This window comes from Clavispora lusitaniae (assembly GCF_014636115.1).
Source record: "Clavispora lusitaniae strain FDAARGOS_655 chromosome Unknown tig00000003_pilon, whole genome shotgun sequence".
Taxonomy (NCBI): Eukaryota; Fungi; Ascomycota; class Pichiomycetes; order Serinales; family Metschnikowiaceae; genus Clavispora; species Clavispora lusitaniae.
The window spans coordinates 1,423,855-1,438,730 of NW_027093975.1; the positions used below are offsets into that span (position 1 = coordinate 1,423,855).

At 43.0% G+C, this 14,876-nt stretch overlaps 6 protein-coding genes across 6 annotated transcripts; 3 read left to right on the plus strand and 3 right to left on the minus strand. All coding sequences in view use genetic code 12, as the record gives it.

Moving 5' to 3' along the window:
- Window positions 1-46: 46 nt before the first annotated feature.
- Window positions 47-859, plus strand: FOB63_000657 (uncharacterized protein; the record flags this gene model as incomplete). The annotated part of the gene is made up of 1 exon (XM_002619501.2): window positions 47-859. The coding sequence occupies one exon, from the start codon at window positions 47-49 to the stop codon at window positions 857-859; it is 813 nt and encodes a 270-aa protein (XP_002619547.2).
- Window positions 860-1,159: 300 nt separating this feature from the next.
- CNB1 (calcineurin regulatory subunit B) lies at window positions 1,160-1,684 on the plus strand (the record flags this gene model as incomplete). Its single annotated transcript, XM_002619502.2, has 1 exon — window positions 1,160-1,684. One exon carries the CDS (start codon window positions 1,160-1,162, stop codon window positions 1,682-1,684), a length of 525 nt encoding a protein of 174 aa, XP_002619548.1.
- An 882-nt stretch (window positions 1,685-2,566) lies between these two features.
- On the plus strand, window positions 2,567-4,414 carry FOB63_000659 (uncharacterized protein; the record flags this gene model as incomplete). The annotated part of the gene is made up of 1 exon (XM_002619503.2): window positions 2,567-4,414. One exon carries the CDS (start codon window positions 2,567-2,569, stop codon window positions 4,412-4,414), a length of 1,848 nt encoding a protein of 615 aa, XP_002619549.2.
- Window positions 4,415-4,441: 27 nt separating this feature from the next.
- On the minus strand, window positions 4,442-10,354 carry SEN1 (putative DNA/RNA helicase; the record flags this gene model as incomplete). Its single annotated transcript, XM_002619504.2, has 1 exon — window positions 4,442-10,354. The coding sequence occupies one exon, from the start codon at window positions 10,352-10,354 to the stop codon at window positions 4,442-4,444; it is 5,913 nt and encodes a 1,970-aa protein (XP_002619550.2).
- A 505-nt stretch (window positions 10,355-10,859) lies between these two features.
- On the minus strand, window positions 10,860-13,283 carry ZCF32 (Zcf32p; the record flags this gene model as incomplete). The annotated part of the gene is made up of 1 exon (XM_002619505.2): window positions 10,860-13,283. The coding sequence occupies one exon, from the start codon at window positions 13,281-13,283 to the stop codon at window positions 10,860-10,862; it is 2,424 nt and encodes an 807-aa protein (XP_002619551.2).
- A 512-nt stretch (window positions 13,284-13,795) lies between these two features.
- FOB63_000662 (uncharacterized protein) lies at window positions 13,796-14,839 on the minus strand (the record flags this gene model as incomplete). Its single annotated transcript, XM_002619506.2, has 1 exon — window positions 13,796-14,839. One exon carries the CDS (start codon window positions 14,837-14,839, stop codon window positions 13,796-13,798), a length of 1,044 nt encoding a protein of 347 aa, XP_002619552.2.
- Window positions 14,840-14,876: the final 37 nt, after the last annotated feature.

Sequence of the window (14,876 nt, forward strand, 5' to 3'; positions counted from 1 at the left end):
TAAGAGTCGACACTTTCCTAGTAGCCATTGCTTCGGAAACAGAAACATGGTTGATTATAACGTGAATGGAAAAGTTGCTGTGGTGACAGGCGGAACGAGAGGCTTGGGTCTTTACACAGCCGAGGCATACGTTCTCAACGGAGCGAAAACGGTGGTGATCACTTCTAGAAAGCAAAAGGCGTGTGATGAGGCAAAGGCTTACTTGGAGAAAGTGGCCAAAGACAATTCGAGCAACACACAAGTCATTGCAATTCCAGCTGATTTGGCCGATGAAGGCCAATGCGAGAAGTTCTTCACTCAAGTGTCAGAGAAGGTTGACAAGGTGAATATCTTAGTGGCCAATGCCGGTGCTTCGTGGGGTGCCCCATTAGAGGATCATCCTGTTTCCGCCGTGAAGAAGATTTTGAACTTGAATGTCGTTGCTGTATTCCACACCATAAAATTGTTTACTCCTTTACTTGAGGCCGCTGGTACAGACGAAGATCCTTCGAGAATCTTGATCATGTCTTCTGTGGCATCTCTTGTGGCTAGTGACCCTGTCGGAGTGTATGGCTATTTAGCTTCCAAGGCTGGGGTATCCCATATGGGAAAGAATTTGGCCTTACAATTGGGCCCTCGCAATATCACCGTCAACTCTTTGGCGCCAGGATTCTTTCCTACCAGAATGTCGCAGGGGGTTTTAGACATGGCTGGAGATGTGATGGCCGAACAGAACCCAAGGAAACGGCTTGGTAAGAAGGAGGACTTGATGAATGCCGTTTTGTTTTTGAGTGCGAAACAGTCTAACTACTTGAACGGTTTAGTTTTGCCTGTGGATGGCGGACTGTATATCTCAGGTTCATTCACACCAAAGTTGTAAGCATGCAAAGTCTTGAATGTGCTGATTTTCAGAGCGGTGGTGAGATGGATATCGGTGATAGGACTCTCAGCATTACAGAACCACACAAACCAAATATGCGTCAGTAGCAATAGAAACATGAAATTAAGCGTGTCTGGGCACGTTGAACAATTTCAGACATATTCCAGAACATCTTTTGTATCTTCAGTAGGCTTCTAGAGAAACCTAATAATCAACCATCCTGCAGACAATACGTTGATAGTCTTGTGCGGCGATAATGGACTTACTCAACTACTAAAACCAAAGATACACCTGACAACAATGGGGTTGGCGTCATCTAAAGTGTTAGATTCCCTAATGGATGGAACAAATTTTGACCGTGAAGAAATCGATCGTTTGCGGAAACGGTTTATGAAACTTGACAGCGATGGTAGCGGAACGATTGACAAGAATGAATTTTTGGCTATTCCCGGAATTCTGTCGAACCCATTGGCGCAAAGACTTATGGATGTGTTTGACGAGGACAACGATGGTACTATTGATTTCCAGGAATTTATTACTGGACTTTCTGCGTTCAGTGGGAAAACATCCAGAGACGAGAAACTAAGGTTTGCGTTCAAGATTTACGACATTGATCAGGACGGATTCATCGCCACAGGCGAATTGTTCATTGTTATGAAGATGATGGTTGGCAAAAATCTACTGGATGCAGAGCTTCAGCAGGTGGTAGACAAGACGATTATGGAAAACGATCGCGATGGTGATAATAAGTTGAGTTTCGAGGAGTTCCGCAATGCCGTGGATCTGACACTGGTAGCCAATGTTTTGACGTTAAATGATTTTTAGATCTCAGGGTAGGAGCTGTGGAACTGCTATGGATTCAGACATGGACTACAATTACATATGTAAAGGTAATGGTGACAAAAACAATGAAGAATGGGCCCCACTATGCGTGTAGGATATCTCAGGCACCCATAGAACGTTAAAGTGAATAATGGAGAGTTTTGAATACTTCGTCAGAGGCTCTACGTCGATGAACTGGATCCTTTGAGTCTCCTGTTACATATTCTTTGGCGGTGCTTCGGTATATACAGACAGAATACAGAAATAAAGCTTAAACTTTGTGTTCATTCGCTGAAATACGAAAATGTTTATGATTGGCGACAAATCAGGTGTTCTGAGGACTGTAGTGAACTCGGGAAGCCAAAGTACCAATACTCACAGACTGTACTTTTCATTCTGAAAGGATATGGATCATGCCCGGGGAAGACAGTGTAACAGAATATGAAGATCACCACTGATAAATCAGGATGATGAGCAATCAACAGAGAAAAGAGAGAAAAGAACAAGAGTAAAATTTGGGCTGTATGGCTTGCCATCTGGCTTTTCACAAAAGTAACGCAAACAAAGAATCTCCAAGCTCCAGAAAGCTTAGTTGTAGATTAAAGCATTGAAGTGCCATGTTTCAAGGACTTTTGCTATATGAACAATGTATGAATAGCCAAGATAGTACAAGATGTGGTGAAAGCGCTTGAAATTTATACGAACCTTACGTTCTAGTTTCTAAAGTTGTGGATCCCAATTCCGAGTTTCATGCTATACGGAGAATAAACAAAACAAGATCCAAGCTGTTGAATCGCTTTTCATTTCCACCTGGCTGGATATTTGTAGAGTCCAGCATAAAAGACTGTGCACTTATCTGTACATTTCGCACCGATATCTTATCGCATGTTGCCCTCAGGTTTCGAGCTGATCAATTTGGGAGAACTGCTCGAGCCCTTGACACATCTTGCTCCTCCAGAATCATCGGACGATGGTCTAGATCCGCACGATTTTCTTTCCCAGTCGCTTGACTCGCTGTCTACGGGGATCCGCGCAAACACAGTTAGTCCTACTGCTGTGGAGAGACTTGAGCTCACGCCAACTCGTCTGGCAGAGATTTCGGCATCCAAACTAGGGTGGAAAACAACGCCCCAGGACTCGATGATGTCAAATATGGGAGATTCTCTTGGCGATTCCGTGTTCTTTCGTGGAGTTGCGTTTTCAGCTAAAAGGAGCAAAGGCTCAGACGGCTTTGAACAGCAACCACGAGAATTCTTGCAAGCTCGCCAGGATGCCCTTGTGACAGAAATAAGACGCCATATTCATGAACATCTGGAACTCTTGTCTGAGGGAGATGACTGCACGCACATCCGAGCTGTTCTCGCATCGGATTTCGACCAGCTTTCCGAAACATGTTTGCTGCTCAACGAGGTCAGTCTTCGTGAGAAAGAAATAGCAGAAGAGCTTCTTGCTGATTTCTCTCGATGGGACAAGCGACGCGAGAAGGTACTTCAACGTGTGCGTGCAATAAAGAGCGAAAATAGCAAATATGGAACGAAACTAGCAGGTCTCTTACGGAAGAAGTCACTGGTTGAATCAGAAATTGACCAACTAGAAGAACGTATAGCTGCGCTAAAGGCACAGAAAGCGGCCATCACCAAAGAAATTGGCGAAACAAGCTCGGTTTTGGAAAGCAAATCAGCAAAATACGTACATCGGTTCCGTGAACTTGAACGCAAAGGTCGCGATGTGATATCCGACTATTTGACCTTCAGTGGCGTTCCTCTGCAAGACTTAAGTCTGTTTTTGCGGTCGGAAAAGGTGGATGCCACATTTTCGTTGTTGGATGAAAAGAACACAACCAACAATGCAACGTATAATTTTTCAAAGAGCCATCCCGCAACAAACAACCTTAGAGATACTAATGGAGCTCAAAATCCCGTTAATGGTCATCCAATGGGCGTCCAGCCACTTGAGATTCCAACTGCTACCAATTTCGACGGTACACCTAATACCGTATCCTTGGCAAATTCACCATATAAATTGGGATATTCTAGGGGAGCCCAAAGTCTTGAGCGCTTGAAGAGTGGCATTAACGGCTTTGTGCATAATTTCGTTCTTCCGCCAAAGCAACCTGCAAGCAAAGAGAATGTAGATGATCTTCTGAACACCATTACGGAGAAAATTAACCTACTGCCTACATTAGAGCTCCTCAAACACAAGGTTGAAGCTCTTGAAGACCTCTCACTAAAATCCTCACGCTTGTCCGCCTTCTATAATGACCAGAGCATCGCCTGGAAGTCCACGTGTAAGACTTTATCCTCACAGGAAGGTCTTGTGATGAGTATATTGAACAGCTCCGAACCAAGAACGGAAGAGCTAATTGAAAGATTGAAAATAGCTTACAGTCTCATAGAGGAAGATCTCCAAAAAGCGAACAACACACACGTTTCAGCAGCAACGTCTAAAGCAAATTGGCTAGGTATTATCATCCATCAGGAGCTAACTGCATTAGCTACTGCAATTGACGAGTTAACAGGTAATAATGACTTTGTGAAGCATCTTCCGTCGGTTGACCGTTCCATTACAGATTTAGCTACTACGAAGATCAACAACGACAGGCTCAGCATGCGTATAACTTCTGCTGGATACCATCCTTCGACGGCTCCTACCACTGCCCCTGCAAAGGTGTTCTCTTCAAACAACCAAGAGGGATTGTATGCTCCAAGATCTAAGAGCATGAAAAGCGAATAATGATGTTTATTAATATAAGGGAAAGGGCTAAGTGGGCCGTTTCCGCTTGATGAAGATACTGCTGCTCGAACCTCTCTTTCGCGGTCCTTGTGGGGGCATGTAAACGCCAGACTTCGTGGGATTTATACCGGAAGCGTTACTAGAACTCGTCTTGCTAATGGCCATGTTAGGTGTTTGTCGGTTTGAACTCAGCGTAAATGGGGAATCCTTTGTTTCTGTTGATGCTATTTTTTCGGAAGGACGACTGTTGCTTGCGGAACCTCTATTCGTATCATTGTTGCTTGTCAGGGCTGACAGCAGCTTAGCATTATAAATGTAAGGAACGCGTTTCTTCTCGTGTGATTTTTTTAAAGTAGGTGACAAGTTTTGTTTTGCCGAGCTAATGTCCACAGCGTTTTCTGCATGCGATGGTTTAGGCAAAGTAGATGGGACCTGATTACCCACCGTTGAGTTGCCTGGAGTGGACGTATCCAATTTCGAAAGTTTGGGCGTGACTTCAGTAGAGGCGACATCCACAGAAGATAATTTTCTTTTTCTGTCCACGACCGTTTCAGGCAGTTCCTGACTTCCATTTGCATTGAAAGTGCTTTGAGATGGTTGACCAGTTTTGAATATCCGCTTCAAGAACCCCGGTTCAGCCAGAGTAACACAGTCCCTACTTTCTGCATCTGCAATCAATTTGGACCATATCTTATCTCTCCGCAAGGATTGTTTATTTCCCAAGATCCATAAAGTTGTTCTTGCACGTGTAAGAGCGACGTTCATACGTCTCACATCACTCAAAAAACCAACACTACCAGATTCACTTGCACGAACACAAGACATGATAATGATTTCTTTTTCCTGTCCTTGGAATCCATCAACAGTATTAAAGTCAATTTCATTAAGGATTAGATTTCCGTACTTGCGCACAAATGTGTCTTTGAGGGTCCGGATTTGCTCCTTATAGGGAGAAATTATACCGATTCGACCTCTAAACTTGTCCTGAGGTAAGATTTGCATCAACTTTTCAACTAACTCGAGAGCTACTTTGGCTTCCAGAGGGTTGAAAAACGATTTTGTTTGCACATTCTGTTGATGCCTGCCACCAATGTCAAAAAACCGATAAGGCGATAATGGAAAGTCCGCATGCCAAGGTCTATTGTTCTTTTCCATCATGTGTGGCCCGTCCGTTAATTTAGACTTGTAAAACTGAGCGCTTGGGAACTTGGATATTTGAGGATGCATACGGTATTGTACATCCAAAAGGTAGACTGATTCTGGATTCGTTCTCTGCATCCGTACGAACAAACTCTCCTCGTACTTGAAAGATGCAGCCTTTTGGGAGAGAACGGTAGGAGGCAATTGATTAGGATCACCAACCATAATACATTTCTTACAGCCGTATCTCAAGGGAATTATTGCAGATAATTCCACACATTGACATGCTTCATCAATAATGACTTGGTCAAACTTCATAGACATGCTAGCCAAGAAATCATGGGCTGAACCTGATAATGTCGAACATATGACCTGTGCTTCACTTAAGATCTTTGCCTGTAGCTGACGCTTTTCAATTTCTTTTGTACGATAAGCAATAGATGCATTCTCTCTCTGTTCATCTAATCTCTTTCCTAATTCGCTTCGTTTTTTATTAATCTCACGAAGTTGGGTTTCCAAAGCGGCAATCTTTTCATCATCCAAGTCACCTCTGCGTAATTTCTCACGAATCTCATCTCTCTCAGCAATGCATTTGTTATGCTCAGTTCGAATGTTCGGATCAATGACAACTGATATGTTTCGAACTTTTAGTTGCTTTTCAATTTGTTCTTCGAGACCCAAGTCCCTGACTGAAGAGTTGATAGCGTCAGACCGACCCAAGCGTACAATCTTAGGGATCATTTCTTCTCCCTTTGCATTGTGAACACCTTGGCGAAGACGTACAACCAATTCGTCAACCGCGGCATTACTTGGTGCACAAATTAATACTTTCGGGCCTTGTTCTTTGTCAGAATGGTGGTCACTTGAGGTTACACCTGGAACCTCAATGACATTGGACTTCTTTGAGTGCGAGAGAGTATTACCAACAATTCCCAAGATGGTCTTAGTTTTACCGGTACCAGGTGGACCTTGAATTAAGGAAAACCCATCGTTCTGAAAGGAGCCTAGGATAGCCTTTGCCTGGGACTTATTGACATTCAACTTTTGGCACATCGATGTTGCTTCAGACTCAGAAATGTTTGCAGGGCTTGCCGGACGGGCTTTAAGAATATCGTCACACAAATCGTAATATGGCAATCCTTTAAGTGATGAGTATTCTCTTTCCACTGTTATCATAGGCATGACCTTCATTGCAACGATAACAGATTTTGGAGTCAATATCCCCATCATGGAACCTTGTGGATAGACGCGAATTGTAAGATCACTGAAATCAGCATTTGCGGACTTAATCTCTTTAACTTTTGCTAAACATGTCTGAGAAGTTGGATTCTTGAGATATGATGATATAGACCGAGGATCATTCATATTTTTATCAGCAACGTACCCAAGTACCAACAAGTCCGTATCGCCAATTTTGCGTGTAGCCAAATCTGTCTTTTTGATTGATGCGTATACATCAAAAAAACCATCGCATGTGGTTCTGCTACCAACAAGCAAATCGAAAGGTGTTTCTTGCCCTGTTACACGGGACGACTGAATTCCCTGCCAACACTCGAGCATTAAAAGAGGCTCAATCATGCTAACGTATTCTTTCGCCGAAGTGTATGTATTTTTAATTGGCTGATAAATGTCTCTTTCATCAGTTGGGAATTCGCTATTGCTGTTGTAATTCCATTTTAAAATCGTGGAGTAGAGTGGTTTCAAATTCACATTTAGACGCAACCGCATTCTTTCTTCTTCTTGTCTTTTGTTGTCAATCTTCTTTTGAGCAGCCATTTTCACCACTGGTCTACCATGAATATCAAGTTCTGTAATCTTAGTCTTCTTTTTAGAGTCAAGAAACAAGTCTGAAATGTCCACATCCTCGTCGTTTTCGTCGTCATCTGAAGAGTCAGACTCCACCTTCTTATGTCTCAATGCATTTAATGACCGACCAACGACAGGGGCATGCTTAGGGTTAAATCCGGCTGGTCTTGGTGGTGCCGGGTTGATAACGGGGACTTTTGAAGGTGTCCTATTGGATTTGAGTTCATTTCTGATTGCTTCCAAATTATTATATTTGAAAGGCTTGGGTGGTGGTGGAGCAACAGGAGGTGTGCTAGTAATCACACCAAATCTTGATAGAGTCAGCTGCTTAGGTTGTTTGGGTTTGCTTTGGTATGCATAAGTGGCACCGGGTGAAATAGATGGAGATTGAGACTTAGTCAGAGCCAAGGAAGCATTCATTTTACCTGCACGTTCTCTGGCGACTTCGTCAATCACATATTGAACTAAAGGAGCGTCGAATTCACTAGCTTTAGCTAAAATTTCATTTCTCTGTTGTTCAGTGAGCTTATTATTGAACTTTTTGGCCTTGGCTCCGTACTTCGCAAACATGATAAGAAAAGATTTGTCCACATTCACATTCAACTCCTTAGCAAAGTCGAAACCCTTGAATACGATATCAACACAAGAATTCAAAAGTGAAGTATCCCCCAAGCGAAGCCAGACGATAAGAAAATGGAATGCTTCCATAAAAACATTAAAGAGAGGAGCAGCAACACTTGGGTCGTTGAAAATATCCAACAAAACTCTGAATGAGTCTAATAGTAAGTGACTAGTATCTAGAGTATCACGGGTAAATTCTATCAAATCCTCAAGATGATAGAGCCCAGCCCAAATTAGGGTTTGTTGATACACCATAACCAAAAAAGACCAACTTGCTTTCCATAAAGACTTCAACTCATCTTTACAGTCATTAGCTTTCTCGGCCTGTGTGGTCAAGATGCCGGATAATGGGTTCATAAGTGCCCTGATAACATCCATGAGAATTCTCATTGTCTTCGGACATGTTTCATATACCTTGAGTTCAGCAATATGAGAAAGGGATGTAACGACAGCATTGATATTTGGTTTTAAAGCATGCCCAAATATGCTCTCAATCGCCTCATAACGGCCCTCTGCATCGTAAACCTGGTAGATAACATTCAACGCAGATTGATTTATGGAAGGAGATAATAAGCAGCTCCAGAGGGCAACCAGACATTCCTTTTCATTTATGATACTTTTGAGTTCATCTGGATCTGCCAAAGAAATCTTGTCTAGAACGCTAGATATTTGAGCTGAAAGCTTCTCACACTCGCGGTTATGAATTTTTATAGAAGCATTCAACTCTTTTGAGCCTTGATCACTCTTTTTCTCTTTGAATATGATAATCGACAGGGCGTCTGTGAATGATTCTAAGATTTTCGAAACCAGATATGATTTAGTGAACGAAAATCTGGTCAACTCTTCCCACAATTTGGGAGCAAAATCAGGTAATGCAGGTATTTCACTATGCTGTATCACGGCAGAGTTATTGGCTGCAACAAAAATATCATATCGCAAGGCACAACATATGAGATTAAGAGCCGCCGACATCACGTCAACATCTTTCTTTGCCAATGTAATGAAGTATTCCGCATGACTAGAAACAGTCAGCCTGGCATCTCTCATTCTCATCAAATGAATGGAGGTTTCAGATTGCTTTGAAGTTTCCAAGGGATTCAACTGATCAAAGGTGAAGCACTGCGTTAAAATGTTTACTGAATCAAATCTATCATTGGATTTTTCCATTTTCTCACGCTGAACCAAAAAGTCACACAACTTTATGGCCGCACTTTGTTTCTGGGATCCGGATAAACTGTCCACAAGGGGCGACATCCAAGCAAGTAAATCGGAGAGTGAAGTCTTGGCATCCGATTTGACCGCAGCTTCATGAAGATATGCTTGAAAGTGTGTGTTAGGTAAGACTGTGTCAAGTATGTTGAAGTAGTGGCAGTCAGGAGCTAACTGCCAAAAACGCACATCGTAAACCTCTAAGAATTTTTGAAGTACCTTCAAAAGAACTGGTAACGGGGCCTCTAACAATGCCATCAAATTATTGAATAGCACTCTTATCAAAGGAAAAAGTCTTACTCGGGTGAAAGAGCTCATTTCCTCCAAATCCGAAGGTTTAAGTAATCTTGTAATTTCAGTAGCAGGAAAATGATCAAGAAGCAACTTTAACATATTCCAAAAGCGACAGCTAAGGTCTGGAGTAAAGTATTTTGCGTTCTGTATGCGATAAAAGTGGTAGTTGAATTCGTCAATAACTTGAGGATCCAAAGTTCTGTTCTCCAGTGGGATCTTGGCCAAAACTTTTTCTGCAAAAGCATACTCCTTCGGGTTACCTTCCACGAGATAAGTAACCACTGCAGGAAGTAAATGTTGCGACACGGTAGAATCATCAGCTACCATGTCTATGAGTCTTTCAATTTCAGGCCGCATAGCACTATCTTTCCTTACCATAGAAGGAATGGATAGCGCGTCATACAACAACTTATTCAAGCTGTCTGGAGTATTTGGCGGAGCCTTAAGGATTTCTTCTAGATCCTGGGCAATCCGTTGTGTCTGCCATGCAATGATGATGTTCATAAACTGTTGCACTTGAGCCACGGGGATCTTTCGGAGTAAAACAAACCGCTGACGCATCTGTGACAAACACCGCCAGAAACTCCGCACACAGTCGTTGCATCTCATCATGCTGGACACCATTTTCTGCTCGACAATACGGCTTTGCTTGTTCTTTTGGCCTGGGAACGAAAACATGATAAGCGTATGGCCAGAAATTGGCTGAAGATCCTTGTTACAAAACAAGTGCGTATCCTCAGAAAGATCATCCAGCGACAACACTTGAATGCATTTCATGAGTACACGGGTCTGAACCTCGGAGTTGCCAGGTTCCGTGTGGCTTAGGACAATGTCTTTCCTAAGCTCTTCCAATTCCTCAGGACCTAGCATGTTGGTTTGCAAATGTTTACAATGCAAGGGAAAGTATGAACAAAAATAAGTGGAAGGACTACTGTCCAGTTATGTACAAATAGAAAAGCTGAATTGTTGGCAGAAAAGAGTAAGTTCACGAAAAGAAGATGGAGCCTTGATGGACCAGCTGGTGTGTGCAGGTTACGCGTCACAAAAGTACAGTATACTTAGAAATACTCTTCAGAAAAGGCAAATTGCGTCCTTAAAATAGATTTTTTTATTGTGAAGAGTAGTTACTTTGAGAAGGAAGTAGACTGACTATTGTGTGTTTTGAACATTCAATTAATATACTTAGTCAAATTTTGTGCTAGCTACAATCTTGGACTCGCGTATTCGTCAGTTCGTTAATAGTATTCACCGTTATATTCATCCTTGACGTGAAAATTGTCTGAATTTTTCAAATCAATGTTTGTTTTTTTTCTTCACGGACCCATAATTCTCATATCTCAAGTGTATACGAGGAGAATTCAACATGTTTCGCCAATTATAAGAGAACAACATCAATGTCCAAAACGTTTGCGGCAGTAAGCCAATCCTCTCCAGTATCCCAGCATCTCTGCATTATTAGCAAACTCTTCATAGCGTTGATGTTCCCCGCAATTGAAAGCTTTGAAAAGCGATTGAAGTAAAATTGTCTCTTCTCCGGATCTAGTGTCTCACATCCAGCACAAAAGTGGCAGAAAATAGAGCAGATTTCAGCAGGAGATGTCAGTTCAATGCCGTATTCCAAGATCTCAGCCATTTCTGTAGCCAAATCTTGGACTATAGTTGACGATCTCGGGAGCCTGAAAACTCGCCGATAAAGATTCATGAGTGCGGCGTCGAAAAACACCTTGTTTGTAGCACGTAAAATATTGTCGTCGTGAACCAAATCCTTGACATTTTTGGAGCTCGTAGGACTGGGTGGCTTTTTGAATTTGAGCTTCGCTTCAATAAGCTCGTCCATTATGGTGCTTCTTCGCTCTTCGCCGTACTCATAATCTTTCATGAGCTGCAGCTTTATTTCAAGTCCATTGGCTATAATGTACAGTGGGATCGCATCCGCTCGTGCATCAGGCTCAGCCAAGTATCTGTTCACTTCGTCAATAAGCAAAGAAATATTGACAAAATGGCGAAAAAGCTTAGTATCGAAACCCACAAAGTAGTCAATGTCTCTCTTTGGGTCTGTGCTGGACGTGCCATTGCTATCATTTGCAAAGACATTTTGAATTGGAGAGTACTTCCCTCTGTTCTTGTACGCTCGCAAGTATTTATCACGGCCCTTAGTAGCTGCAAGAGCCCCAAGTATATCCATATAAGCGAACCAGCGCATGAGGAAGTAGGCGATATCACTTTCGTCTCGCAGATGTGACAAAGAAAAGCATGACAGAATCTGCGCACCAGTGCTATCTTCGTTTGCTGTTCCAACCATTTTGCTAACTCTGGCAGATACAATTTCACTAGCACCAATATTATGTGTCCTGTGCTTCTCAAAGTCGTTGGACGAAACCGTCTCATAACCTGACAATAGAAGAATAATAGCCAACGTGCTGTCTGACGTAGCTTCGTTTTTATCTTGGAGCTGTCGAAGAAGCTCGTTACATGATCGCCCAAGAAGCTGGTCAATGATTGGTTGCTGGCTGACGCCATTAGGGTCCAAGGACTGCCGTACTTTGGCAGAAAATGCTAGAATCGTAGTGAGGATACCGTCGTAATGCATGGCCATCTGGGGCAAAATGACTTTGAAAGGATTATCTCTGTAAATGTGGGATGGTGCTGGCACCAAGTTATTCGAAGCCACATTGATCCAAAAGTGTAAAAGCTGACGATAGTATGGTACATTCAATAATATTTCCGGAAGCGGCATCAAAGCCGGTGGAATTGAATTAAGCACTGCCATTGCGTGGTCTTCTTCGCTCATATTCTCTGGATCTTCTACACTAGTTTCATTTGGAATAGAGCGTGTTACCTCCTCTTCATATGATAAAGACTCTGGTGATCTATTGGGTAGAACACCAGGAGATTTGGGAAAGGAGCTGAGGAAATCAGAGAAATACGGCGATCTCGGCTGTTCTGGAATAAGTGACTCGATGCATGCGATATCTTTGGCATAAGGATCCTGCGAATCCAGAGTCTCGGACAGATGAAAATCTGACGGAGTCCTTGCTTGCACTTCAGGGCTGGTTTTAGCTGAAAACACAAGATCTTGTATTCTGATATCCTTGTGCCCATTCAGACGCCCGCTTTCGACATTGTTCAGGTTTTTCAGATCACTTTCATTTTTGGCGTTCACAAGCACTTGATTCTCAGACATGGGATAGTTCTCCAGTGTATCTTGTTGTCCGTCTATGAGACTGGTGAGAAGTTCTGAATTTCGGAGACTCACTTGTCCATGGCTTTGGTTGAACGAGTCAAGGGCCCGTGATGCCGAGGCTAGATCTTTATCTAGCATTTGGGAAAGAGTAGGTGATCTCGGGATTGCAAAGTCACCTAAATTGGGTCCACCAACATCCTCGGTCTTGACTTTTATAGGGTTTGGAGTATTATTTAAAGACAGAAACTGCGGCATTGGCTGTGTCTTAGGCATAGGCTCCGATTCCGATTTTGCCATTGGCCACGATGCTGCGTTTGCATGCGCTTTTCCCATACTTGAAGTAGAGGCGCCGTCATATCCAGAGACAAAGGTTAGGGTACCCAATGGAGAAGCAGTTTGCGGCAGCACAAACTCAGAGTTGGGAGACTTCGAACCCTTTTTGTTTTTGAATGGGCGGCCGCCCCATGTCAACTTGAGCGAGTAGTCACACTGGACATTACCTTTGAGACAAGCGGCACATGCTGGTCTTTCTTCTGTGCATTTTATCTTTAAACGCTTGCATCTGTGGCAGCCCAAACGGGATCTGCGGATTTTCTTTTTTGGAGGAGCTTGCATGATGTCTCATTTTCCATATGAAAATGAGAGGCGGAACTGGATCAGAAAAACAGTGGGAAGAAGATGGAAAAAAAGAGAACGTTAGTTGACTCGGAATCACTTTCCTTGTTGGGTGCAGTGGCATAAACGGGCCGGATTTCCTGCACAGAGGCTTATCGTCGTCCTTTAACTTGTTGGTTAAGACTACAACAAATTAATAGTGTAGTAGAAGTGGGGGCTAAAAAAAAAAAAGTTTCGAAAATAACAAAAAAAGAAAATTTGATAATTGCAAACATAATTTGAATCTTGAATTTGAAATACTTAATCTTGGAATAAAAATCGTAGACATTATACACTCAAATTGATAAGAAGAATCAAAGAAAAGTCGATTATTCCTTCACATCCTCTACCTATTCTCCACTTTGAACATAAAAAAAAATGGGACGTCATAGCCATTCCACATTCTCCTATACTATAATATACACTTTGAGCTGTAGCGGCGATTGCACTGCTATGAATAGCAGATTGCAATCTCAAATGTTCTTTTCTGCAAACAGCTTATCGAGGAGCCCTCCCAGTCTTTTTTCGGTGTCTCTCTCGACATATTTTTTACCATACAAGAGCGCCAACAACTTTTCATACAATCGGAACAAGTAGCCTGCAGCTATAAGCAAGCCTGAAAGAACGGTCATGAGCCTCGCAACAAATGCGAAAAAACCAATACGTTTTTCCCTGATGGTGAGCTTGATCGGCTCAAACGAGTAATCAAAGAAGATTCCTGGTGGCGGGATGCCCCGGTTGTGGTCAACGTTGTGGATTTCTGTAAGCGAATACTGGTAGGTGTCCACAACCAAGCCAAGTTTTTCGTAGTGCGTAGGCACAAGCTTGGCAAAGTACCTGTAGGCCTGGCGATTCTCTTCTGTCACCTTTGCAGTGAAGTCCAATGGGTTGGTAATGAATGGGTAAAAGTCACCAAACGAGAATTCCGAAATCACATGCGAAAAGTTATATGCCTTGGGATCAATCAGCAGCCGATCCCGATACATGCTTCCCTTTGGCACAATGAAGAACTCGCCGCGTACATGGTTCACTGGAATGGTGCCGAAAATATGACACGCTGGCGCATCTTCATTGACCCGAGCACCGGCAATGCCGTATTCTGCCCGGAGAGTCTCTTGCATGATTTCATCAAGTTCAGGGGTGTCATAGTCATTGTTTTCTCTGTTGAGAGCGAAAAACTCAGGAACGTAGAAGCCTGTTCCTTGGAAGTTGAGCACTTCCCCGGCCAAGTATCGATCGCTAGTGATGTCCATCACGTTTGTCGAAATGAACTGGCATGGCATGGCCACAACCATGTCCAAGTTGATGTTGAGGTCTTTTCGCGTCTCGTTATCCACAGAGAATTGCCTGTCGATGTAGCCGCCGAGATATCCTCCAATCTGGATCCATATGATCAACAAGCCGCAAAAAACGGTGAGGATGGTGGAAAAACCGCCACGTTGCGATCGCACAGAAGCTTCGGGCGCCACTTTGGGGAACGCATCGAACACCCGAACTTTCAGCGAGAAGTTATCCATTGAAAGAGTGTTGGACGATCCAGAACAAAGATGCTAA